The sequence below is a fragment of the Carcharhinus amblyrhynchos genome, chromosome 3 (genome assembly GCF_965287045.1).
Source record: "Carcharhinus amblyrhynchos chromosome 3, sCarAmb.v2.hapA, whole genome shotgun sequence".
NCBI lineage: Eukaryota > Metazoa > Chordata > Chondrichthyes > Carcharhiniformes > Carcharhinidae > Carcharhinus > Carcharhinus amblyrhynchos.
This window is the reverse complement of record NC_137326.1, coordinates 65473311-65499847: the sequence shown is the minus strand read 5'-3', so window position 1 is coordinate 65499847 and position 26537 is coordinate 65473311. Positions and strand designations below refer to the sequence as shown.

General features: G+C 46.0%; 1 protein-coding gene across 3 annotated transcripts in view; it reads left to right on the top strand.

Annotated features, from left to right (window-relative positions):
- The window catches only part of pfas (phosphoribosylformylglycinamidine synthase), a 158706-nt gene that overhangs the window by 93014 nt on the left and 39155 nt on the right, over positions 1-26537 (top strand). For all 3 annotated transcript variants that reach the window (XM_080184918.1, XM_080184910.1, XM_080184925.1), the window contains 8 exons: positions 8279-8410; positions 8935-9165; positions 18770-18950; positions 19141-19224; positions 19535-19690; positions 19778-19897; positions 20018-20163; positions 25750-25957. In XM_080184918.1, coding sequence (XP_080041044.1) covers positions 8279-8410; positions 8935-9165; positions 18770-18950; positions 19141-19224; positions 19535-19690; positions 19778-19897; positions 20018-20163; positions 25750-25957 — 1258 coding nt within the window. The remainder of the gene's footprint in view (positions 1-8278; positions 8411-8934; positions 9166-18769; positions 18951-19140; positions 19225-19534; positions 19691-19777; positions 19898-20017; positions 20164-25749; positions 25958-26537) is intronic.

The following is a 26537-nucleotide window of genomic DNA, read 5'->3' as shown; positions in this document are numbered from 1 at the left end:
TTTGAGGAACTGGCAAAGATGGTTGATGAGATAGTGGATGTTGTCTACATGGACTTCACTAAGGCCTTTGACAAGGTCCCTCATGGCGGACTAGTGCAGAAGGTGAAGTCGCATGAGACAAGAGCTGAGCTGGTTCAATCCAAATCTTTGTTTGTATAAAAAATAGGAGTTTTCTTATTAAAACAGTCAAATAATGTCCATCACTGATCGAAAAATTTCCTCCTGGCTGGGCTAAGGAGACACAACGATCGAATCATCGGGAGGAAATGGCCAAGTGAATCAACCATGGTTCACAAAAGAGATTGAATGTCTAGTCAAGAGGAAAAAGGATGTATGTAAGGATGAGAAAACGAGGTTTAGTTGAGTTGCTTGAGGGTTACAAGGTAGCAAGGAATGAGCTAAAAAATAGGGCTTAGGAGAGCTAGGAGGGGGCATGAGAAGTCCTTGGCGGGTCAGATAAAGGAAAACCCCAAGGCTTTTTACTCTTATGTGAGAAATAAAAGAATGACCAGGGTGAGGTTAGGGCCTGTCAAGGATAGCAGTGAGAACTTATGCATGGAGTCAGAAGAGATAAAGGCTATGAATGAATACTTTTCTTCAGTGTTTACCAAGGAGAGGGGCCATATTTTTGAGGATGAGTGTGTGATACAGGCTGATAGGCCGGAGGAGGTAGATGTTCTGAGAGAAGATACATTAGCAATTTTTAAAAACCTGAGGGTCAATATATCCCACCTGGCCCGGGGGACTTATCTTAGGATTCTTTGGGAGGCAAGGGATGAGATTGCGGAGCCTTTGGCTTTGATCTTTGGGTCCTCACTGTCTATGGGGATAGTGCCAGAGGACTGGAGATTGGCGAATGTTGTTCCTCCGTTCAAGAAAGGAAATAGCGAAGACCCTGTTAATTATAGGCTGGTTAGTCTTACTTCGGTGGTTGGTAAGTTAATGGAAAAGTTCCTGAGAGACAGTATTTGTGACCATTTGGAAAAATACAGCTTAATCTGGGATAGTCACCATGGATTTGTGAAGGGTAAGTCTTGTCTCACAAATTTGATTGAATTCTTTTAGGAGGTAACAAGTTTGTAGATGAGATAGAGCAGTTGACGTCGTATACATGGATTTTACTAAGATGTTTGATAAGATTCCCCACGGTAGGCTCATGAAGAAGAAAGGAGGTGTGGGATAGAAGGAAATTTGGCCGATTGAATAAGTAACTGACTTTGTCATAGGAGACAGAGGGTGGTGGCGGATGCAAAATTTTCAAACTGGAGACCAGTTGCCAGTGGTGTACCACAGGGATCTGTGCTGGATCCTCTGTTATTTGTGATTTTTATCAATGACTTGGAGGAGGGGGCTGAAGGGTGGGTCAGTAAGTTTGCTGATGACATCAAGATTGGTGGACTAGTGGATGAGGTGGAGGGCTGTTGTAGGATGCAGAGCTGGGCCGAAAAGTGGCAGATGGCGTTTAACCCTGATAAGTGCGAGGTGATACATTTTGGTTGGACAAATTTGAATGTGGATTACAGGGTCAACAACAGGGTTCTGAGGAATGTGGAGGAACAGAGAGATCTTGGGGTTCATATCCACAGATCTCTGAAGGTTGCCACTCAAGTGGATAGAGCTGTGAAGAAGGCCTATAGTGTGTTAGCGTTTATTAACAGGGGGTTTGAGTTTAAGAGCTGTGGGGTTATGCTGCAACTATACTAGACGTTGGTGAGACCACATTTGGAATATTGTGTTCAGTTCTGGTCACCTCACTATAAAAAAGATGTGGAAGCATTGGAGAGAGTGCAGAGGAGATTTACTAGGATGCTGCCTGGTTTGGAGGGTAAGTCTTATGAGGAAAGATTGAGGGAGCTGTGGCTTTTCTCTTTAGAGCAGAAAAGGATGAGAGGCGACTTAGAGGTTTATAAGATGATGAGAGGGATAGATAGAGTCAACGTGCAGAGACTGTTCCCTCGGGTGGATGTAGCTGTTACTAGGGGGCATAAACAGTAAGGTTTGTGGGAGATATAGGAGGGATTTCCAAGGTAGATTCTTCACTCAGAGAGTGGTTGGGGTGTGGAATGGACTGCCTACTGTGATAGTGGAGTCGGACACTTGAGGAACTTTCAAGCGGTTATTGGATAGGCACATGGAGCATACCAGAATGATAGGGAGTGGGATAGCTTGATCTTGGTTTCAGATAGAGCTTGGCACGACATCGAGGGATGAAGGGCCTGTACTGTACTATGTTCTATGTTAACTTGATGGAGGGCATCCTCAATGTGAAGGTGGGACTTCGTCTCCACAGGGAATGTGCTGAAGTCACTTCTACTAATACAATCATGGACAGATGCATCTGTGGCAGACAAGTTGGTGAGGATGAGGTCAAGAATGTTTTTCCCTTTCGTTGGCTCCCTCACCATTTGCCACCATCCCAGTCTTGACAGCTTTGTCCAGCTTGGTCTGTGGTGGTACTATCGACACAGTCTTGTTAATAGACATTGAAGTCCCCTACTGGAGTACATTCTGCATCCTTTTTACCCCCAGTGCTTCCTCTGAGGGGTGTGCAACATGGAGGAGTACTGATTCAAAGAACAACACAGCACGGGAAATGGGCCCTTCGGCCCAACGAGCCCGCGCCGCCATTTTAACATTGAGTGCCCTCCTCTACGTATGATCTTTGTCTACGCCTATTGGGGAAGATTGAGGGAAGACTAATTTAGGGATAATTTGTTACACCAATCAACCTAAGAGCATGTTTTTGGGGTGTGGGAGGGAACCAGAGCACCCGGAGAAAATCCACGCAATCATGGGGAGAATGTGCAAACTCCCACAGACACTGGCCCAAATCCATGTTTCTGCACAGCAAACAGTGATAGTCACTGAGCTGTCGTGTTGCCCGTCAGATGGTCCAGTTTAAGCACACACTAACGACGTGAAGCACTAGGCAACTCTCGAAGCAACATCCAAGAGCATCCCTCACACGACCCACCGTGTGTATGCCCCTTGTTGGACAACAAGGTGGACTGAATCACCTGTGAAGTAAAAGAAAAGACATCAATAAACATGCAAAACTTAGACAGATATTTACGGAATCCCCAGAAGCTCAGAAGTAAGACAAGTGAGCCATACAATATGTTGGAAGATCTGTAGGAATCAGTTGATTCCCAGGGACGTCCCAAGGCTCTTGATCTTTATTTAGATCAGTCTCCTGTATCCCTCCATCTCTAGTCCGCTCATGTGCCTATCTAAGTAAGCCTTAACTCTAGCGTGCCTGCCTCCACCGCCCTACTTGGCAGTTCCTTTCGGGCCCCCACCACCCTCTGTGTGGAAAAACCTCCCTCTAACATCCGAATTATACCTCGTCCCCCTCACCCTAAGCCCGTGGCCGCTCGTAATTTTTGTATCCAACCTAGGAAAAAGCTCACTCTATCTATAGCCTTTTTGCCCCAGTTTGCCTAATCTTTCCTCGTAGCTCAGTCCTTCCATACCAGGCAGCATCCTGGTAAACCTCCTCTGCACTCTCTCCAGGGTCTTCACATCCTTCTGGTAGTAAGGTGACCAGAACTGGACGCAGTACTCCAAATGCAGGCGAACCAACGTTCTATACAACTGCAACATTAGATGCCAGCTTTTATACTCTATACCCCTCCCTATAACGGCAAGCATACCATAGGCCTTCTTTGCCACCTTCTCCACCTGTACTGCCAGCTTCAAGGACTTGTGTACTTGCACCCCCAGGTCCCTCTGCATTTCTATACTCTTAATAGGCCTACCACTTATCGTGTAACTCCCCCCTACATTATGTCTTCCACAAGCATCACCTCGCATTTATCGGGATTAAATTCCATCTGCCATTTCTCTGCCCAGTATACCAGCCTATCTATGTCCTGCTGCATTGCCTGACACTGCTCCTCACTATTAGCAAGTCCAGCCATCTTCGTGTCATCTGCAAACTTGCTGATCACACCACATACTCTCTTTCAAGTCATTTATGTATATTACAAATAGCAAAGGTCCCAGCACTGAGCCTTGCAGCACACCACGAGTCACAGACCTCCAGCTAGAAAAGGAACCTTCCACTAGTACTCTCTGTCTCCTGTTACCAAGTCAGTTCTCAATCCATCTAGACACCTGTCCTTGTATCCCATGAGCCTTAACCTTTTCCACCAACCTACTACGAGGGACTTTGTCAAACGCCTTACTGAAATCCATGTAGATGACATCCACGGCTTGTCCTTTGTTGACCGTTTTTGTCACCTCCTCAAAAAATTCTACCAGATTCGTAAGGCATGAGCTTCCCTTTACAAATCCATGCTGCCTATCACTAATCTAATTGCCACACTGTAAATGCGTATACATCCTATCTCTAAGAATCCTTTCCAACAACTTCCCTATCACTGACGTCAAACTCACCGGCCTACAGTTACCCGGGTTATCCCTACTACCCTTTTTAAACAACGGTACTACATTCACTATCCTCCAGTCCTCTGGGACTTCCCCTGTGTCCAAAGAAGAAACAAAGATTTGCGTCAGAGGCCCAGCAATTTCCTGTCTTGTCTCCCTAAGCGTCCTAGGGTAAATGCCATCGGACCCCAGAGATTTATCAGTTTTAATACTACCTAACAACCCTAACACTCCCTCTTTCGTAATAGATATTTCCTCCAACGGGTCTACAACTCCCTCCAAGACAGTACCGGACAACAAGTCCCTCTCCTTCGTGAATACTGTTCATCAGCTATAGTGGAGAGGGTCATGACTCATGAACAAGGACACTGTTTAAGACATAATTCACCTTTCTATTTTTCTACCAGAGTGAATAACCTCAGACTTATTTGCATTATATTCCACTTGCCATGTTTTAGTCTATTCACTTAACCTGTCCGAGTCTCCTTCTGTATCCTCTTCACAATTTATCTTTCCCAAATCCAATTAATTGATAAAGGTTTTGAATAGCTGTGGCCTGAGCACTGTTCCTTGTGCTACCCCATTAGAAACAGTTTGCTCTCCTGAGAATGAATTGTTTATAATCTGCTGGCAAGTGCCTTTGTCAGAGAAAGCAAAAGAAGTTTCTGCTTTTGTAACCCCAAATGGGTCATATCAATTTAAAATAATACCTTTTGGGATGAAAATGCACCAGCTACTTTCCAAAGGCTTATGAACAGAGTTGTTGGAGGATTAACTAACTATGCTGTCAATATAGTGGTCTTTAGTCATTCATGGAAGGGTCACATGGAACATTCGGCAGACCTCTTCAAGACACTATGGAAGGCAAAGTTAATCATAAACATAGCCAAGACAGAATTTGTGAAGGCAGAAGTAACAGTCTTAGGACACAACATCAGATACTGAAGGATGACACCAAGAAACGTAAAGATAAAAGCTGTAGAGAAAAAAACAAATGCTTTGTTTTTTGGGACTGAGTGGGTTTTACAGAAAATTTGTACCCAACTTCAGTAGTGTAGTGGCATCATTGATGGACTTGTTAAAAAAGGACACGAAATTTTGACGGACAGAGCAATGTCAGGAAACATTTGAGAATTTGAAAGCAGTGTGTGTTTGTAAAATTTCAAAGATTATAAATACTAGTAAAATGCTAAGAGTTGTAAAAATTGTCTGTTTAAAAGGTGGTTTAGTTTTATCTGTGTGCCGAGAAGCTACAGGTGCAAAAATCAATACAGATTGAAACATTGTAATGAGAGGCAAAACAACAGGGTTGTTGTGGTAACAAGCTTTAGCATTTGAATCATAACATGTTTTTGAATGTTAACCAATCAATTTAAAATAAGCATTTGAATTGCATCAGCCTATCAAATTTGAATTTGGTGCTTTGATAACCTGTAAAACAATCCTATGGTGGGGTTTTTCGTATGTCATAGGAAGTATAAAACTGCTCCCAACTCCAAATAACTGCCAAAAGCCAGAAGATCACTTGCTGGCAGCCTGCTCACAGCTCTGAGAGAGAGAGACACACACAGACAGACAGATGGCAACTTTTTACCAGTGTAACAGCCACATTTTGTGCCTTAAGATCTCATTTCATCTCAGGAGAACAGAGCACAAAGACAAAGAAAAAAGATGATTTTGGGAAGATGACAAACTTGACTGCATTTTGAATGTGACTAAAACATTTTTTTGTTAACAAGTGAGAATTGTAATTATCTAAACAACATTCCATTAGAATGGTATTTTATTCGGTATATTAATAATTTTGTTATCCTCTTTACTGTTAGAAAATAAAGTGTTACTTGTTTCTTTTAAAGTAACTCAGACAGTTACTTTTTGATTTCACCACTAAAAATTGCCAGAGGCAGATTGTACCATTTCTCACGTACTTTTTAAAGATTATGAAGGACAGGTACTTATCTTTGAGTGGTTGAACGTTCGTTCTCAGAGAGAAGATTATCCTCCCCTTCATAACGCCAGCAATCGGGGCATGGGGAAAGTCAGAGGGACAGTGTTGCATGTTTACTGTGCTGGCCAGCAATTGGAGGCTGGTAGTGCGAGGCTACTGTGCATGCGCCAATCACCGCCCTGACAGCACCGGGATCGGCTCACATGCAATGGCTCTGCGCTGCCGGCCTCCCAATTGCTGGCCAGCTAATCGCACTTCTCCCCATCTTCAGCAGCCCAATCTCCTCTCGCACCCACAGCCCCAATCTCCCAATTTCCCTCCTCCATCCCACCCCGATGGCTAGCCCCAATCGCTATCCTCTCTCCCAATCCCAATCCCAATCCCAAAGTGCAGTTGCTGCAGGGCCTTGCTCCCTTGGCACTTCCTGATGGCCGGTGGTAGTACTAAGGTGCACCCTGGGCATTGACACTTTGCTCTGTGGGCAGTGCCAGGGGGCCCCCTGGGGCCTAACCCTCTGAGGGGGTGGAGTGGGGTGGGGGGGAACCTTGATTCCACCACCGCACCCTCCCCTTTTTACTCCAGTGGGGCTTGGCCAGCAGGTCCCCGCTAGTGGGGAGCTAAACTAAACCCTGCTGGAGTGAAACACTCCAGGTGGGGGTGGGAGGGTGTGAGGTGTGGAGAGGCTAATCGGCTTGAAGATTTCAGTCCTGGGCCTGCTAATGAAATGTAAAATTAAAATAATTTCTTCAGCTCTGCACTGATTTTTGGTGCAGAACTGACAGCATGGGAAATTGGCTGCCAGAGACTCGTGGAGGCTGCAGTGTGCGGCAGGGAGTCTACAAAACAGCCCCCGCTTGAATCTCCCAGCCTGCAGCACTGCAAAAGCAGCGCAGCGGGATGAGAAAATTGTCCCCATATACCCTGTGTGCCTCACCGATACACTCTCCTCCATTCCAGACCCCTTATTGAAACAAAACTTACTACACTGAACTTCACACCTTTCCCAGTGCTGTCAGAGCGGTGATCAGCGCATGTGCAGTAGCCCTGCACTACCAGCCTCCCAATTGCTGACCAGCTTGATTGCTGTGGATATGCCGGCGTAGGACTGGGGTAAACACGGTGAAAAGTCTGACAACACCAGGTTTAAGTCCAACCAATTTATTTGATCGTAAACTCATTAGCTTTCGGGGTTAGTCCCTTTGTTAGGTGAATGGAGAGTTCTTGATTGCTGGCCAGCACCAAAAATCAGTGCGGAGCTGAAGAAATTATTTTAATTTTACATTTCATTAGCAGGCCCAGGACTGAAATCCACAGCTCACACCCTCCCACCCCCACCTGGAGTGTTTCACTCCAGCAGGGTTTAGTTTAGCTCCCCACTAGTGGGGAGCTGGTGGCCAAGCCCCACTGGAGTTAAAAGGAGGCGGGGGGGGGGCCCAAGAGGGATAGGCACCAGGGGGTCCCTGGCACTGCCCACGGAGCAAAGTGCCAATGTCCAGGGTGCACCTTAGTACTGCCACCAGCCACCAGGAAGTGCCAAGAGAGTGAGGCCCTGCGGCAACTGTACTTTGGGATTGGGATTGGGAGAGAGGATAGCGATTGGGGCTAACCATCGGGGTGGGGTGGAGGAGGGAAATTGGGAGATTGGGGCTGTGGGTGTGAGAGGAAATCAGGCTGCTGAAGATGGGGAGAAGTGCGATTAGCTGGCCAGCAACTGGGAGGCTGGCAGTGCAAGCCATTGCATGTGAGCCGATCCCGGTGCTGTCAGAGCGGTGATCGGCGCATGCGCAGTAGTCTTGCTCTACCAGCCTCCAGCTCGATTGCTGGCCAGCACAGTAAACCTGCCGATCTAGTCCATTTCCCTCACTCACACAGGTTACACCTCATCAAATGTTAAACTGTTTTGCAGCATCACCATTAATTCTTGAATATTTGTTTGTGTAGGAGTTCTCATTGAAGCATATAAAACCCAATCTCCAACCTTTGAGTCTTCCTATGAATTTGACTGTGAAGAATGCGCTGAATCGTGTACTCCGGCTACCCTCCGTGGCGAGCAAGAGATATCTGACCAATAAGGTATGGAGAGGCCAGGATCGGGGGTGCTTAAAATAAATTGGGCCAGAGCCAGGAAACGCATCATTGGGATAGGGCAGATTTGTTCAGTGTCACGGGGTTAGAGATTGGCAAGATCAGATGTATAATGAGGCTCAGTTTACCCTTCCATAGGGTGAGAGATTGCGCCTTGAGTAGGGGCTTGGCAAGACTGGGATTAGGGTAGATAAAGTTTATTGCTGGAGTTCAGGTTGCTACTTGGGTAAGGGTTGGTGCTGAAGAGGAGACAGGTTTGTGCAGATTTAAGGTTTGGGAGCTTAGGAATGTGTGGGTGGAAGATAGGTGAGGTTGGGGGAGAGGTGGGTAGGGTCAGGGGTGCAAGGGTGAAGGGCAAAGGAGTGAGGTGGGAGTAAGGAGCAGGGTTGGGGGACAAGGGGCAGGGTGGGAAAGGAGCAGGGTTGTGGAGGCAAGGGCGGGGTGGGGGTGTGGGACAAGGGGCGGGCCTTTTGCTTGCAGTCATCATTCATCCTCACTATGACTTTTCACAGGTTGACCGTTCAGTTACAGGTCTTGTTGCCCAGCAACAGTGTGTAGGGCCACTCCACACACCTTTAGCTGATGTCGCTGTTATCGCTCTCTCATATTTTGACACTGTGGGAGCAGCGACTGCGATCGGAGAGCAGCCAATCAAAGGTCTGATTGACCCTGGAGCCGGAGCGCGAATGGCTATTGGAGAAGCTCTAACAAACCTTGTGTTTGCACGAGTGACTGAACTGAGAGTAAGTGAGGAAATCACAAAAACAGACACAAAGTGCTGGAAAAATTTAGTAGCTCCAGCACATCCCTGACTCATGCTGGACTAAAAAAAACACTTCCTCTCTCCAGAGAGCCTACCAGACCTTTGAACGTTTACACTATTTACTGTTTCTATTTTAGATTTTCAGCATTTGCGGTATTTTCTTTCTATTTCAAAGAAGAAACCATGACCCCTACAACCTCTATTTAAACACCTCTATAAATACCCTTGACTCTCTGTAAACCCTTTTGTATCCCCCTCTCCCCTCCAGACCCTACACTTTCTATAAACTCCCCCCTGGGCCCTACAGTCTCTGTAAATCCCCTGGGACCCTATAGTCTCTGTAAGCTTCCACTGGACGCTACAGTCTCTGTAAACTCCCCCCGAGTTCTACAGTCTCTGAAAACTAACCCCCCCCCCTCCAAGGTCTACGGTCTCTGTAAACTCCCCCCTCCCCCCCGAGGTCTACATTCTCTGTAAACTCCCATCGCACCCCACAGTCATTGTGAACACCCCCCTGGATCCTGCAGTCTCTGTGAACTCTCTTTGGACCCTGCTCTGTTTGTAAACGGCCGCTCTCTGCAAGCTTCCCCCATTTGCTGTCTGTAAGCACCACCAACTGCTGTGCTCTGTGTAAATGCCCCCAACTCCTGCACTCTCTGTAAACACCCTGACCACCGCGCTCTCTGTAAACACCCCCGAATCCTGCGCTCTGAAGGTCCTCCAAGACACACATGACCTTGACGCTCCCTGCGGACACGCCCAACTGTCTGTAAACATCTCCCCCCGCCCCGCGCTGTCTATAAACACTCCCGAACCCCCCTCCTCGCGCTGTCTGTAAACACCCCCATCTCTGTGAGACGTATGTATTACGCTGGCTTTCATGTGAGAGATTTCTGTTTATTAATTACAGCTGAGCAAGTAGAAAGAACTCACGGAGACTAATTCTGGTTGAAGATGTATTTTATTGCCCAGGCCTGGTCCACGCATGCAGTAAAACAATTTGGGGGAACCCAAACTATTGTAACTATTGTTATCAGTAATTCAATTATAATTTTCCAACAATCATTTGCCCACCTCTTTCCTCATCCTAGCCAAACATGAGCCAGTCATTTTACCATGAATCATTTATCTTGGTCAATAACTTTTCACTCTGGCAGCATTAGAATACATAAGTTTGTAGAGTTTGAAAGTCCTTTGCCCACTGTCTCCTAGCAACCCAAATATGTAGGTCCATTGAGTTCACAACTTTCTTTCCCACAGTGTACTTAGCAACCCTTTACCGGGAAAATTGAATTATTCTATTCATTTTACTGCCTGGGAAGCTTGTACTTTATAAGGCTGGTAAGATAATTCTCAGTAGTAACTAGTGGTGTTCCACAGGGATCAGTGTTGGGACCTCTGCTGTTCGTAATTTATAAATGATTTGGAAGAGAACATAGCTGGTCTGATTCACAAGTTTATGGATGATACTAAGATTGGCGGAGTTGCGGATAGTGATGAAGATTGTCAGAGAATACAGCAGGATATAGATATGCTGGAAAATTAGGCGGCGAATTGGCAGATGGAATTTAACCTGGACAAATACGAGGTGATGCATTTTGGTAGATCCAATTCAGATGGGAGCTATAAAACAAAAGGCAGAACAATCAGGAGCATAGACACAGAGATCTGGGAGTACACCTCCACAGACCTTAAAAGTGGCAGCACAGGTGGAAAAGGTGGTAAAGAAAGCACATGACAGGGCATTGAGTATAAAGAATGGCAAGTTATGTTACAGTTGTATAGAACGTTGGTTAGACCACATTCGGAATACTGTGTCCAATTCTGCTCACCACACTGCCAGAAGGACGTGGAGGCTTTGGAGAGAGTGCAGAAAAGGTTTACCAGGATGTTGCCTGGCATGGAGGGTATTAGCTATGGAGGAGAGATTGAATAAATTGGGATTGTTCTCCTGGAAAGACGGAGGCTGAGGGGCGACCTGATAGAAGTTCCCAAAATTTATGAGAAGTATAGATAGGGTGAGCAGTTGGAATTTTTTATCCAGGGCAAAAATAATAATTACAAGGGGGCACAAGTTCAAGATAAGGGAGAAAGGTGGATGTGGTGTTTCTAGATTTTCAAAAGGCGTTTGATAAGGTGCCTCACAAAAGGTTGCTTCAGAAGGTTAGGGGGCATGGAGTTGAGGATAAGGTGTTAGTGTGGATAGAGGATTGGTTGTCAAATAGGAAGCAGAAAGTTGGTATCAATGGGTGCTATTCTGATTGGCGGTTGGTGACCAGTGGAGTGCCGCAGGGATCGGTGCCAGGGACTCAGCTATTTACCATTTATGTAGATGATCTGGAGGAGGGGACTGAGTGTAGGGTGACGAAATTTGCTGATGACATGAAGATGAGTGGTAAAGCAAATTGCATGGAGGGTGTGGAAAGTCTGCAGAAGGATCTGGATAGGCTGAGCGAGTGGGCGAGGACCTGACAGATGGAGTATAATGTTAGCAAGTGTGAGGTTATCCACTTTGGCAGAAATAATAGTAGGAGGGATAACTATTTAAAGGGCCAAAAGCTGCAGCATGCTATGGTGCAGAGGGACCTGGGAGTCCTTGTGCATGAGTCGTAAAAACCCAGCCTGCAGGTGCAGCAGGTGATAAAGAAGGCGAATGGAATGCTGGCCTTTATAGCGAGGGGGATAGAATATAAAAGCAGGGAGGTCTTGCTGCAACTGTACAGGGTACTGGTGAGGCTGCAGCTGGAGTACTGTGTGCAGTTTTGGTCGCTGCATTTGCGCAAGGATATTTTGGCATTGCAGGGAGTGCAGAGGAGGTTCACTAGGCTGATACCAGAGATGAGGGGGTTAGACTATGAAGAGAGACTAAATAGACTGGGTCTGTACTCGGAGTTTAGAAGGATGAGGGGGGATCTTATAGAGACGTGTAAGATAACGAAAGGGATGGATAGGGTAGAGGTAGAGAGATTCTTCCCGCTTAGAAAGGATAGCAGGACTAGAGGGCACAGCCTCAAGATAAGGGGGGTGCAGTTTAGATTGGAGTTGAGGAGGAACTTCTTCACGCAAGGGGTGGTGAATCTCTGGAATTCTCTGCCTGTTGAAGTGGTGGAGGCTACCTCGCTAAATATATTTAAGTCACGGGTAGATAGGTTTTTGACAGACAAGGGAATTAAGGGTTATGGGGAGAAAGCGGGAAAGTGGAACTGATCCACTTCAGATCAGCCATGATCTTATTGAATGGTGGGGCAGGCTCGAAGAGCTAGATGGCCTACTCCTGCTCCTATTTCTTATGTTCTTAGGTTCAGTAGAGATTTTTTACGCAGGGTGGTGGTAGCCTGGAATGCACTGCCAAGTGAGGTGGTTGAGGCAGTTATGTTAGCCTCATTTTAGATTTATCTTGATAGGCATATGAACAAACTGGGAATAGAGCAATATAAGTGGTTGGACTAGATAGGTAAACATGATCGGTGCAGGCTTAGAGGGCCGAAAGATCAGAAAAGGGGAAGCTTCCAGAAACGTTATTCGGGATAGAATTAGTAGTCATATAGATTTACAGCATGGAAACAGGCCCTTCGGCCCAACTTGTCCATGCCACCCTTTCTTTTAAACCCCTAAACTAATCCCAGTTGCCCACATTTGGCTTATATCCCTCTATGCCCATCTTACTCATGTAACTGTCTGAATGCGTTCTAAAAGACAAAGTTGTACCTGCCTCTACTAATACCTCTGGCAGCTCGTTCCAGACATTCGCCACCCTCTGTGTGAAAAAATTGCCCTCTAAATGCTTGTAGATCCTGTCTGTCAAAATATCTTCCAACAACTAACCCACCACAGATGTGAGGCTCACTGGCCTGTAATTCCCAGGCTTCTCCCTGCAGTCACATGGAAAAATGTGTGCATTTTTCCAGCCGGCATTGATTTCTAAAGGGAGAATCATATTTCACTAACTTGCTGGAGTTTTTTGAGGAGGTACAGAAAGGATGATGAGCATAATGTTTTTGATGTAGTGTACATGGACTTTCAGAGGGATACTCTATGGGAGTAGAGGATAAAGGGAGCATGAGGTTTGGGGCCCTCATTTACCTTCAGGAAGCAGAGAGCACCAGACATTCAAGAGACACTCTCCTGGGAGTGGACACTAGAAGGGGCATGAGGCTGAGAGCCTTCGAGGAGCAGAGAGCACCAGATCTGTGAGAGACACTCTTCTGGGAGTGGAGGATAAAGGGAGCATGAGGCTTGGGGGGGGGGCCCTCAAGGGACCAGCGAGGGACATTCTTTTGGGAATGGAGGATAAAGGGAGCATGAAGCTCAGGCCCTCAGTCACCTTTGGGGAGCAGAGCGCACCGGACCTTCGAGGGATGCCCTTTTGGGAGTGGAGTCAAAGTGACGTGGGACCAGCCAAAGCTGCTGATTGGTAAATAAATTCCGGTAAGTATTTTCAATCTATTAAAGTAATTCATTGCTTAATGCTGAGGTAGGGACTAAAAAAAAAATAGTGCTGTATAATTATAATAGAAGTGTTTGGTAAGAACCAAGGTTCCTAGTTAATGCAAATTAAGATCTCTAGCTAATGTAATTTTTTAATGAAGTGAACTAAATTAATCAAGAGGGACTTCATGGCAGGAGACCTCAGACCTATGTTATGCACCTCATGCGCACCCCTGATGACCATGTGTGCGTAAGGTGTATCTAAATGCAGCTTCTAGCTAACTACATTTCTGAGCTGGATCTACGGGTGGGCGCACTGTGCAGCATTTGTGATGGAAGTCATGAATAGCACATTTAGTGAAATGGTCACACCTGAGGTGAGAGTAGGGAATGGATGACCATCGAGAACAATAAAAGACTCTGGAGGGTAGTGCGGCAGTCCCCTGTAACCATCCCCCTCTCAAACAGATGTACCATTTTGGATATTGTTGGGAGGGATGGCCTGTCTGGGGAAAGCAACACCAGCCAAGTTCACGGCATAATAGGTGATTCTGCTGCTCATGGGACAGGAGGAAAATGAGTGGCAGGACTATAATGATAGGGGATTCAGTAGTTAGGGGCACAGACAGTGGCTGCAAATGTGAATCAAATGGTATATTTCCCCCCTTCCCCTTGGTGCCAGGGTACAGGATGTCATGGAGTGGCTGCAAGGCATTCTGGGGAAGGAAGGTGAACAACCAGTGGTCGTGGTACACATTGGTACCAACGACATTGGCAAACTAAGGGATGAGAACCTGCAAACTGAGTGCAGTAAGTTAGGAAATAAATTAAAATGCAGGATCTCAGGATTACTCCACACACAAGAGCAGGATAGACCAAATGAACGTGTGACTGGAGAGATGGTGTAGCTGGGAGGCACTGGGATTGTTCTAGGAAAGGTGGGACTTGTACAAACCAGATGGACTGCACCCAGACAGAGCTGGAACCAGTGCCGTTGAGGGGGCTTTTGCTAGTTCTGTTGGAGAATATTTAAACTAGTGTGGCAAGGGCATGGGGGTCCCAGGAGTAGGATCAGATAGGTCGGATTCAGATCAGGAAAATGGAGATAGAAATTAGCTAGTGATGTGGATGTAGTACAGATCTGACAGGAGAACAAAGTTTAAAAAATGTCCAGCAAGGGAAATTGACGTGTTAAATTGTTTTACTTCAATACAAGGAGTATTACAAACAAGACAAAGAGTTAAGGGCATAGGTAGACACATGGCAGCAGCATGTCATTGCTAAAGCAGAAACCTGGTTAAAGGAGGGACAAAATTGGCAGCTCAATATTCCTTGTTATCAAATCTTCAGACATGATAGAGTGAAAGATAGAAAAGGAGGGAGAGTGGCATTAATGGTTAAAGAATCAATTCCAGCCATGAAACAGGTCAGCATTTTAACCATATCTGGGATAGTGATCACAATTCAGTTAGATTTAGCATTACCATGAAAAAGGACAGAGATAAAGCTGGAATAAAAGTTTTGAACTGGGAAAGGCAAACTTTGCAGGAATGAGAAGGGATTTGGCTCGGATGACCTGGATAACACTGTTAGGGAATAAAGCAGTGGACAATCACTTGGAAGCCAAAATGTCCATGTAGTCATGTCCCGCTCAAAAATAAGAGTGGTACTGCCAAATCTAGACACCTCTGGTTGTCTAGAAGAAATAAAAAGTCTCACAACACCAGGTTGTCCAACAGATTTATTTGGTAACAAAATCCACTAGCTTTCAGAGCGCTGCTCCTTCGTCAGGTAAGTGGGAGTTCTATTCACAAACAGGACATATAAAGACACAGACTCAATTTACAAAATAATGGTTGGTTTGCAAATCTTTATAGGTAGTCAAGTATTAAAGGTACAGACAATGTGAGTGGAGAGAGTGTTAAGCACAAGTTACAGTTAGTCTTGCGTCAGCGTTGGGCACATTAGTAGAATCAATCCTGAGAGATAGAATTCACTGTCACACCGGAAGGCATGGGCTACTCAGGGATAGTCAGCATGTATTTGTTAAAGGAAGATCTTGCCTCACAAATTTGAATTCTTTGAGGAATTGACAAGAAAGATGGTGCAATGGATATTGTGTACATGGATTTTAGCAATACGTTTAACAAGGTCTCATGTGGCAAATTGGTCAAAAAAGTCAAAGTCCGTGCGATATAGGGTAATGTGGCAAACTGGATAAAAAGTTGGCTTAGTAGCAGGAACCAAATGGGAATGGTTGATGGATGTCAATGATCAAGGAGAAGCTCAAAGCTTTTGATGCATATATTTGAACCAAGAGGGTAGCAAGAGAAAGAGTAGGCCCACTCAAGGACAGTGGAGCGAATGAGTACTTTGTATCGGCATTTACCAAGGAGAATGATATGACGGATGTTGAGGTCAAGGATGAATGTATGAGTACTATAAAGAATGTTAATATATTGAAGGAGGAAGTGGAGTATCCTAAATTGCATTAAGGCAGACAAGTACCCGGGGCTGGATAGGATCTATCCCAGGTTACTGCAGAAGACAAGGGGAGAAATAGCTGGGGCCTTAGCAGGTATCACCACAACCTCTTTGACCACAAGTGAGGTTCCAGAGAACTGGAAAATAGCCAATGTTGTTCCCATGTTTAAGAAAGGAATCGGGGATAATCCAGGAAATTACAGGCTGGCGAGCCTGACATCTGTGATGGGGAGCTTTTGGAGAAGGTACAGAGGGGCAGGTTATTGCACGTTTGGAAGAAAATGGACTAGGCAGTGATGGGCAGCGTGGTTTTGTATGGTGAAGATCATGTCACACCAAATTAACTGAGTTTATTTGAAGAGGTGACAGATATAATTGATAAGGGAAGGGCCATATATATAGTTTATGTGGACTTTATTAAGACGTTTGACAAGGTCCCACATGACAGACTGGTACAAAAACTGAAATCACATGGGATTTGGGAAGGACTGGCTAGATGATACAGAACTAGCTTGGTCATAGAAAACAAAGAGTAGCGATGGAAAGATGTTTTTCAGAGTGAAGATTTATAGCTCGTGTTGTTCCGCAAGGCTCAGTGCTGGGACCTCTGTTGTTTGTACCATGTATAAACGATCTGGAGGAAAATGTGGGAAAACTGAAAAATTCTTGTCATTAAAGGTGACAAGGCATGTTGAGAGAGCAATTAATAAAGCCAATGATTTCCTAGATTTTATTAATAGGGCATTGTGTACAAGGAAATCATGTTGATTTTGTATAAGACGTTAGACTTTGTCTGAATACTGCATCCGGTTTTGGGCACCTTACTTGAGAGAGTGCTGCAATTCACAAGAATGTTTCTGAGGAGTAAAGAACTGTGGCTATGAGGATAGATTGGAGAGGTTGGGTCTGTTTTTCTTGGAGAAAAGCAGGCTGAGAGGAGATTTGATAGAGATGCTCAAGATCCAGAGGGATATGGGCAGGATAAATGGTGAGAAACTGTTTTCACTCGAGATCATCATGAACTAGAGGTTACAGATTCAAAATAATGGACAGAAGGAGTAGAAAAACAATTGTCACTCAGAGAGTGATTTGAGTCTGGTTTGATTGGGGGATTTGGATTGCTTTCTGAAAAAAGAATGTACGAGGTTACGGGGTTAAGGCAGGGGAGAGGGACTGGGTAGAATGCTCTTTCAGAAATCCACTATAGACTCAATGGGCTGAATGGCCTCTTTCTGTACTGTAAAGATTCTGTGTCGGCTAGTTGGGTCACAGTAAAAACCCCGGCGACTTTCCAAATGATTACAAGCAGTTATTGGATAGACACATGGAGCACACCAGAATGATAGGGAGTGGGATAGCTTGATCTTGGGTTTGGACATAGCTCGGCACAACATTGAGGGCCGAAGGGTCTGTACTGTGCTGTACTATTCTATGTTTCCATACCACCATGGAAGGAGGAAGTGACGTGGATGGCTGTGATGCATCAGTAGTTGCTGGAAGGTGTGAAAATGATGGCATCACCACTACTGCAGAAGTGTTAATTTGAGTTAATTAATGGATGAGTTAGTGATGAGTTATTATCTCAAGAGACAAGTTTCCATTATCCATTTCAACTCCTGGAAGTCAAATAACCAGATACCAACGTAAATTTTAGGCAGACCTTCGGGCAGCAATGTATAGGCCTCAGTTTTATTCTCCAACATGGTTAATCTGCTACAGAATAAAACTCAGGATCTCAAAGAGTTGAGGACAACAAAGCATGAGCTTAGAACATCAGCCTCAGGGTGCCCTCCTGCAGAAAGTCCTTGTGTCATCAAGTTTTCCATTGTGGTCTGCAGATCAATAAGACTATCTGTGCAACTGAATAGCAGTGTGTTGTAGGGTTAACTAAATAGCACTGTGTTGGGAGGCATGGTAGCACAGTGATTAGCACTGCTGCTTCACAGCTCCAGGGTCCTGAGTTCGATCCTTGGCTCAGGTCACTGTCTGTGTGGAGTTTGCACATTCTCCTCACGTCTGTGTGGGTTTCCTCTGGGTACTCTGGTTTCCTCCCACAGTCCAAAGATGTGCAGTTTAGGTTGATTGGCCATACTAAGAAATTGCCCCTTAGTATCCAGGGATGCGTTGGTTAGAAGGATTAGTGGGTATAATATGTAGGGATATGGGGGTAGGGCCTGGGTGAGATGTGTTTGGTGCAGACACGATGGGCCGAAGGGCCTCTTTCTGCACTGTAGAGTTCTATGTTCCTCTGTAAAGAAAAGTCTTCCAACCCTGCCAGGGTTACACAACATGTTTATGTCCAAAGCTTGCCCATTCTAAATATGTAGTTAACGTGTGAAAACCCACTTGCTTAGAGCACTCGGGGCATTGCCTGTCACAAACCCTCACCCTCCTGCTGCCCACAGACCCCCACCCCACAGCCTCTCCTGCTGTACACATGTCTCAGCGGTCCTTCCTAGTGAGTGCAGCCCCCCTCACCCCTGCCATAAGTGCCCTCAACCACCCATTGTAAGCCCCCTCAACTCCTCTGCTTGCTGTAAACAATCTGAGGGCCCGCTTTCTGGAAACACCCTTGGTAGCAGCCACTCTGAAGTCAGCCCAATTGGTCATTCCCTACTGCACAATGTTTATTTGCCTGGTGCTTGGTGTGATATTTGTTCTTTCTACGTCAGGATGTGAAGTGTAGTGCTAACTGGATGTGGCCGGCTAAGTTACCAGGTGAAGGGGCAGCTCTGTATAATGCCTGCGAGGCTATGTGCCTGACGTTGTCTGAACTTGGAATTGCAGTGGATGGTGGGAAGGATTCTTTGAGTATGGCTGCTCGTGTGGGACAGGAGACGGTGAAGGCCCCAGGTGAGGCCCTTGTGCCCATGCTAGCTTTTTGCACATCTGGATTTCCTTCAGACTCTCCCTTTGTCCTTCTTATTTCATCTATTTTACTATCTACCCTTTTCTCTTCAGCTTCAGCATTGTCTCTGATATTTAACGTAAACCTTCTTATTCGGTTTCTCAGACTCATATTCATTTCTCTCATCCTTTTCAGGCTCCCTTGTGATCTCAGTTTACGCCGTGTGTCCTGACATTACCTGCACTGTGACCCCTGACCTGAAAAATCCCCATGGACAAGGTATAGCTTATGGTGTACAGCAGGGGTCGAGGCACAGGATGTAGAAGGTGGGGCTTCAAGAAGACCAAGACAGGGGAAAGGGGCAGGGTCGCAGGACAGGAATTGTGGCAGACTGGGTTGTGGTGCCTTGAGCTGGGGGTGCAGGATATGGATCTGCGGAGAGACCAAGGCAGGGGAAAGAGGGTGGGTCAAAGAGTGAGTGTACCTGGCTTTGGGGGTGAGTATTTTGGGGGTGGCTATTTTTGAACCCCAATAACCAGGCTATCATGGAGCTCCCCTTGATTGGTATCAATCTGTGTCTTTGTTTCAGGCATGCTCCTGTATGTCCCAATTACTCCTGGTAAATATCGGTTGGGAGGAGGTGCCTTGGCTCAGTGTTACTCACAGATTGGCAATGATTGCCCAGATATGGATAGCCCACAACAGCTGGCATCCTGCTTCACCATCACTCAGCACCTTCTGGAGGGTGAGTCCTGGTGCACATAATGCCAATAGGATTTTGCCACCGATTCCAGTTCATTGTTTCTTGACCATTCTCTTTTCCTATTGACAGATGGTCTGTTGACTGCTGGCCATGATGTCAGTGATGGGGGTCTGCTTACCTGTCTATTAGAAATGGCTATTGCTGGAAACTGCGGCATGGAACTCGACATTTCGTTTAGCGACGCTGCTGGTGAGTGACAAAAGTATATGAGTCTTTTGAGTGCCCCCTCCTCTAAACTGGCCAGCCTAGGCTTGAGGCCTTCTTTCTCCCATAAATCCTCACTGATTTTCAGTTCCTGTCTTTTTGCAGTCATTGAACTCCTGTTCTCCGAAGAGCTGGGTTTGGTGCTGGAGGTTTTAGAAACAAGTGTGGACAAAGTGCAGGCTCGGTACAGAGCAGGTGGCCTTCAGTGCTGGAAAATTGGATCGACTACTGCACAGGGACCCCAGAACATGGTGAGCGATTGCTTTATCAGAGAGTCCAGAACAAGATGAGTGACAATTTTATCAGAGACCCAGAACACAGGAAGCGACAGTTTTATCAGAGACCCCAGAGTACAGGGTGTGCCTGTTTTATCAGAGATCCAGAACACGGAGAGCACCTGTTTTCATAGAATCATAGAAAAACTACAGCACAAACAGGCCCTTCGGCCCACAAGTTGCGCCAACCTTATCTCTACCTATAACCCTCAATCCTATTAAGTCCCATGTACTCATCCAGAAGTCTCTTAAAAGACCCTATTGAATTTGCCTCCACCACCATCGACGGCAGCCGATTACACTCACCCACCATCCTCTGAGTGAAAAACTTACCCCTGATATCTCCTCTGTACTTGCTCTCCAGCACCTTAAACTTGTGTCCTCTTGTGGCAGCCATTTCAGCCCTGGGGAAAAGCCCCTGAGAGTCCACCTGATCAATACCTTTCATCATGTTATACACCTCTATCAGGTCCCCTCTCATCCTTCGTCTCTCTAAGGAGAAAAGATTGAGCTCTCTCAACCTATCTTCATAAGGCATGCCACCTAATCCAGGTAACATCCTTGTAAATCTCCTCTGCACTCTTTCAATGGCTTCCACATCCCTCCTATAATGAGACGACCAGAACTGAGCACAGTACTCCAAGTGGGGTCTGACCATGGTCTTATACAGCTGCAGCATTATCTCCCGAATCCTAAACTTGATTCCTCCGCCAATGAAGGCCTGTACACCATACGCCTTCTTAACCACATCCTCTACCTGCGAAGCCGATTTGAGAGTCCTATGAACCCGGACCCCAAGATCCTTCTGCTCTTCCACACTGCTAAGAGGCTTACCCTTTAATATTATATTCCTTCATCCCATTTGATCTGCCAAAATGAATCATCACACACCTATCCGGGTTGAAGTCCATCTGCCACTTCTCCACCCAGTCTTGCATCCTATCTGTGTCTTGCTGCAACTTCTGACATCCCTCCAAACTATCCACAACACCTCCAACCTTCATGTCATTGGCAAACTTACCAACCCATCCCTCCACTTCCTCATCCAGATCATTTATAAAAATCTCAAACAGCAAGGGTCCCAGAACAGATCCCCGGGGCACTCCACTGGTCACCAATCTCCATGCAGGAAAAGACCCATCTACAACCACTCTTTGCCTTCTGTGGGCAAGCCAGTTCTGGCTCCACAAAGCAATGTCCCTTTGGATCCCATGTCCCTTTGGATCCCATGCCCCCTCACTTTCTCAATAAGCCTTGCACGGGGGACATTACTGAAGGCCTTGCCGAAGTCCATATAAACCACATCTACTGCTCTCCCTTCTTCGATGTGTTTAGTCACATCTTCAAAAAACTCAACCAGGCTCGTAAGGCACAAACTGCCTTTGACAAAGCCGTGCTGACTATTTTTGATCATACTGTATGTTTCTAAATGTTCATAAATCCTGTCTTTCAGGATCTTCTCCATCAACTTACCAACCACTGAGGTTAGACTCACCGGTTGATAATTTCCTGGGCTATCTCTACTCGCTTTCTTGAATATAGGAACCACATCCGCAATCCTCCGGAACCCCTCCCATCTCCATCGATGACGCAAAGATCATCGCCGGAGGCTCTGCAATCCCTTCCTTCGCCTCCCACAGTAACCTTGGGTACGTCCCATCCGGTTCCGGCGACTTATCTGTCTTGTTGCTTTTCAAAAGCTCCAACATATCCTCTTTTTTAATGTCCATGTACTCAAGCTTTTCAGTCCGCCACAAGCCTGCCCTACAACCACCAAGATCCTTTTCCACCGTGAATACTGAAGTAAAGTATTCATTGAGCACCTCTGCTATTTCTACCAGTTCTATACAAACTTTCATACTGTCACATGTGATAGGTCCTATTCCTTCGCATCTCATCCTTTTGCTTTTCACATACTTGTAGAACGCCTTGGGGTTTTCCTTGATCTTACCTGCCAAGACCTTCTCATGACCCCTTCTGTCTCTCCTAATTTCCTTCTTAAATTCCTTCCTACAAGTCGTATACTCCTCTAGATCCCTAACATTACCTAGCTCCCTGAACCTTTTGTATGCTTTTCTTTTCTTTTTGACTAGATTCATTACAACTTTTGTGCACCATGGTTCCTGTAACCTACCAAAACTTCCTTGCCTCATCGGAACGTTGTCATGCAGATCTCCAGACAAACATTCCTTGAAAATCTGCCACATTTCTTCTGTACATTTCCCCGAGAAAACCTCCTTCCAATTTATGCCTGTAATTTCCTGCCTGATGGCTTCATCATTCCCTTTACTCCAGATAAACACTTTCCTAGCTTGTCTGATCCTATCTCTCTCCAATGCTAGTGTAAAGGAGATAGAGTTATGATCACTATCCCCAAAATGCTCTCCCACCGAGAGATCTAACACCTGTCCAGGTTCATTACCCAATACCAAATCAAGTACAGCCTCTCCTGTTGTAGGCTTATCCACATACTGTGTCAGGAAACCCTCCTGAACACACCTAACAAACTCCTCCCCATCCAAACCCCTTACCCTAGGGATATTCCAATCAATATATAGGAAATTAAAGTCTCCCATCACGACAACTCTTATTATTAAATCTCTCCAGGATCTGTTTCCCCATCTGCTCCTCAACAACCCTGTTACTATTGGGCGGCCTATAGAAAACACCCAGTAAAGTTATTGACCCCTTCCTGTTCCAAACTTCCACCCCTAGAGACTCCGTAAACAATCCCTCCACGGCATCCACCTTCTCTACAGCCGTGACACTAGCCCTGATCAACAGTGCCACTCCCCCACCTCTTTTGCCTCCCTCCCTGTCCCTCCTGAAGCATCTGAAACCCGACACTTGAAGTATCCAGTCTTGTCCCTCAGTCATCCAAGTCTCTGTAATGGCCGTCATATCATATTTCCAGTAGAGATCCATGCTCTTAGCTCATCCACTTTGTTCACAACACTCCTAGCGTTAAAATAGACACATCTCAAACCTTCAGCCTGAGCACTCCCCTTCTCCATCACCTGCCTATCCTCCCTCTAACACTGTCGACAATCTCTCTTTATTTGCGAGCTAACCTCCTCTCTCCCAGTCACTTCATTTTGATTCCCTCCCCCCAACCATTCTAGTTTAAAGTCTCCCCAGTAGCCTGAGCAAACCTTCCCGCCAGGATATTGGTCCCCCTGAGATTCAAGTGCCACCCGTCCTTTTTGTACAGGTCACACCTGCCCATAAAGAGGTCCCAATGATCCAGGAACCTGAATCCCTGCTCCAATCCCTCAGCCACGCATTTATCCTCCACCTCATTCCATTCCTGCTCTCACTGTCTCGTGGCACAGGCAGCAATCCCGAGATTATTACCTTTGCATTCCTCCTTCTCAACTGTCTACCTAACTCCCTATATTCTCTTTTCATGACCACTTCCCTTTTCTTACCTATGTCAGTGGTACCAATATTTACCACGACCTCTGGCACCTCTAAACGCCCTAGAACGCCTGTTTTGAGACATCTTAGAACATGGGGAACACCTATTTATCTGAGACTCCAGTACACACGTGCAACTGTTTTAACAAGACCCCAGAACATTGGAGGCGCCTGTTTTATCAGATACCCCAGAACAGCTTGTTTGAGTCCCCAGAAAGCAGAGAGTGACTGATTTGCCAGAGACCCCGGACCACGGGGAGCGCCTGTGTTTTATTTCTAGGGACCTGACAACATGGGGAGCATTCACACGGGGAGTCTTATGAGTCATCCCAAAACATGTGAACCGCATATTTATCAGAGACTCCAGTAAACGGGGAGCACCTGTTTTATCACATAACATGGAACACTGGGAGTGACTGTTTTCCCAGACGCCCCAGAACATTTGGAGTGACTGTGTTATCAGAGACCCCATAACAGAGGGAGCTACTATTTTATCAGAGACCCCAGAAAGTGTGTAGAGCCTGTTTTACCAGAGATCCCAAGACATCGGGAGCGACTGTTTTATCAGAGACCCCAGGACATGGGGAGTGGCTGTTTTATCAGAATTCTCAGAACATTGGGAGCGACTGTTGAATCAGAGTCCCCAGAATGTGGGGAATGGTTGTTTTATGAGACACCCCGAAACATGGGGAATGCCTGTTTTGGGACATCCCAGAACATGGGGAACACCTATTTATCTGAGACTCCAGTACACGGGGAACATCTGATTCATCAGAGACCCCAGTACAGGGGAAGCACCTGTTCTATCAGAGACCCAAGAACACAGGGAATGACTGTTTTATCAAATACCTCAGAACAAGAGGTATCAGAGGCCCCAAAACACGGAGCGACTGTTTTATCAGAGACTCCAAAACATTGTGAACACCTGTTTTAGCAGCGTCCCCAGACTCAGGGAATGACTGTTTTGCCAGAGACCCCAGACCATGGAGTGACTATTTTATTAGAGACCCCAGAATATTGGAAGCGACTGTTTATCAGAAACTCTGTTTTATCAGTTATCCCGGAAAGTGGAATGCCTGTGTATCACACAGGGAGCGACTGTTTTATCAGTGATCCCAGATCATAGAGAACACGTTATCTCAGAGACCGTAGAACATGGGGAACAGCTGTTTTATGAGACACCCCAGAACATAGGGAACGCCTGTTTTATCAGAGACCCAGTAATGAAAAGCAGCTGTTTTATCAGAGACCCCAGAACACGGGGAGCAACTGTTATCAGAGTCCGCAGAACAAAGTGAGTGACTCTTTCATCCGAGATGCAAAACACGGGCAGCGACTCTTTAATCCGAGACCCAAAACATGGGAAGCGACTGTTTATAAGAGGTCCCAGAATATAGGGAAAATCTGTTGTATCAGAGACCCCAGAACATTGGGAACAATTGGAAACCCCCAAATTTTGAGAGTGACTGTTTTATCCAAGACCCCAGAACACAGGGAATGGACTGCTTTATCAGAGATTGCAGAACGGAGGGAGCAACTGTTTTATCAGAATCCCCCAAATTTTGGGACTGACTGTTTATCAGACCCCAAATTTTGGGACTGACTGTTTATCAGACCCCAAATTTTGGGACTGACTGTTTATCAGACCCCAAATTTTGGGACTGACTGTTTATCAGACCCCAAATTTTGGGACTGACTGTTTATCAGACCCCAAAACATGGGGAGTGACCATTTTATCAGAGACTCCAGAACATGTGGAGCAATTGTTTTATCAGAAATCAAGAACATGAGGAGTGCCTATTTTATCAGAGATCCCAGTGCACGGGGAGTGTCTGTCTTAAACGGGCCCTGAGAAAATGGGAAGCAACTGTTTTATCAAAGACTCCCGAATTTTGGAAGTGACTGTTTTATCAGAGATCCCAGAGTGTGGGAGCGACTGTTTGATCAGAGACCCCACAAATACTGGTAGTAACTGTATTATCGGAGACCCCAGAACATGAGTAGCAACTGTTTTATCAAAGACCCCAGTACACAGAGGGGAACTGACTGTCTGGAGGGCACAGATTTCAGCAACAGTGGAAGTACTGGTGGGAGGGGTTCATCTCCTTGGTTTGTTGACTATATTTATCATCCTCACTTTCATAGGTGAGCGTGCAAGTGAATGGCGAGGAAGTTCTTTCAGAGACAATAGCCACTCTCCGATCCTGGTGGGAGGAGACTAGTTTCCAGCTGGAGAAGTTACAGTCAAATCGAATCTGTGTGGAAGCAGAGGAGAGGAGCATGGAACATCGCACTGCTCCCGAATACAAGCTCAGCTTCCAACCAGCACACCAGCCCAGTCCATCCTGCTTCGGTAAGTGTGTGAGATCAGTCTTGCAAATGGCAATCTGTGACACTATTGGTCAATAATGACCTCCTCAATGATCATTGGTCAATAATGGGTGAACCCCCGCACCTCCGTGACCCTGGGTCAAGAGCAAGAGAGTAGTTAGAGGGAAAATTGGACCTCTTAGGGACAAAAGTGGGGAGATATGTATTGAGTCGGAGGGAATAGGGGAGCTCCTGAATGAATACTTTGCGTCGGTATTCACGAAGGAGAGGGGTTCGGAATCGTGCGGTCTGTTAGAGGGAGCTGAGGATCAGCTGCAGGAAATATCTATTACGAGGGAGGAAGTGCTAGGGCTTTTAGGTAGTGTAAGGACGGATAAAGCTCCGGGGCCTGATGGTATTTATCCCAGGCTGCTTAGGGAGGTGAAAGATGAAATTGCTGGGCCTCTGGCGCAAATCTTTGTCTCTTCTTTGGACACAGGTGAGGTCCCAGAAGACTGGAGGGTAGCAAATGTGGTACCGCTGTTCAAAAAAGGTAGCAGGGATAACCCTGGAAATTATAGGCCGGTGAGTTTGACATCGGTGGTAGGGAAATTAATGGAAAA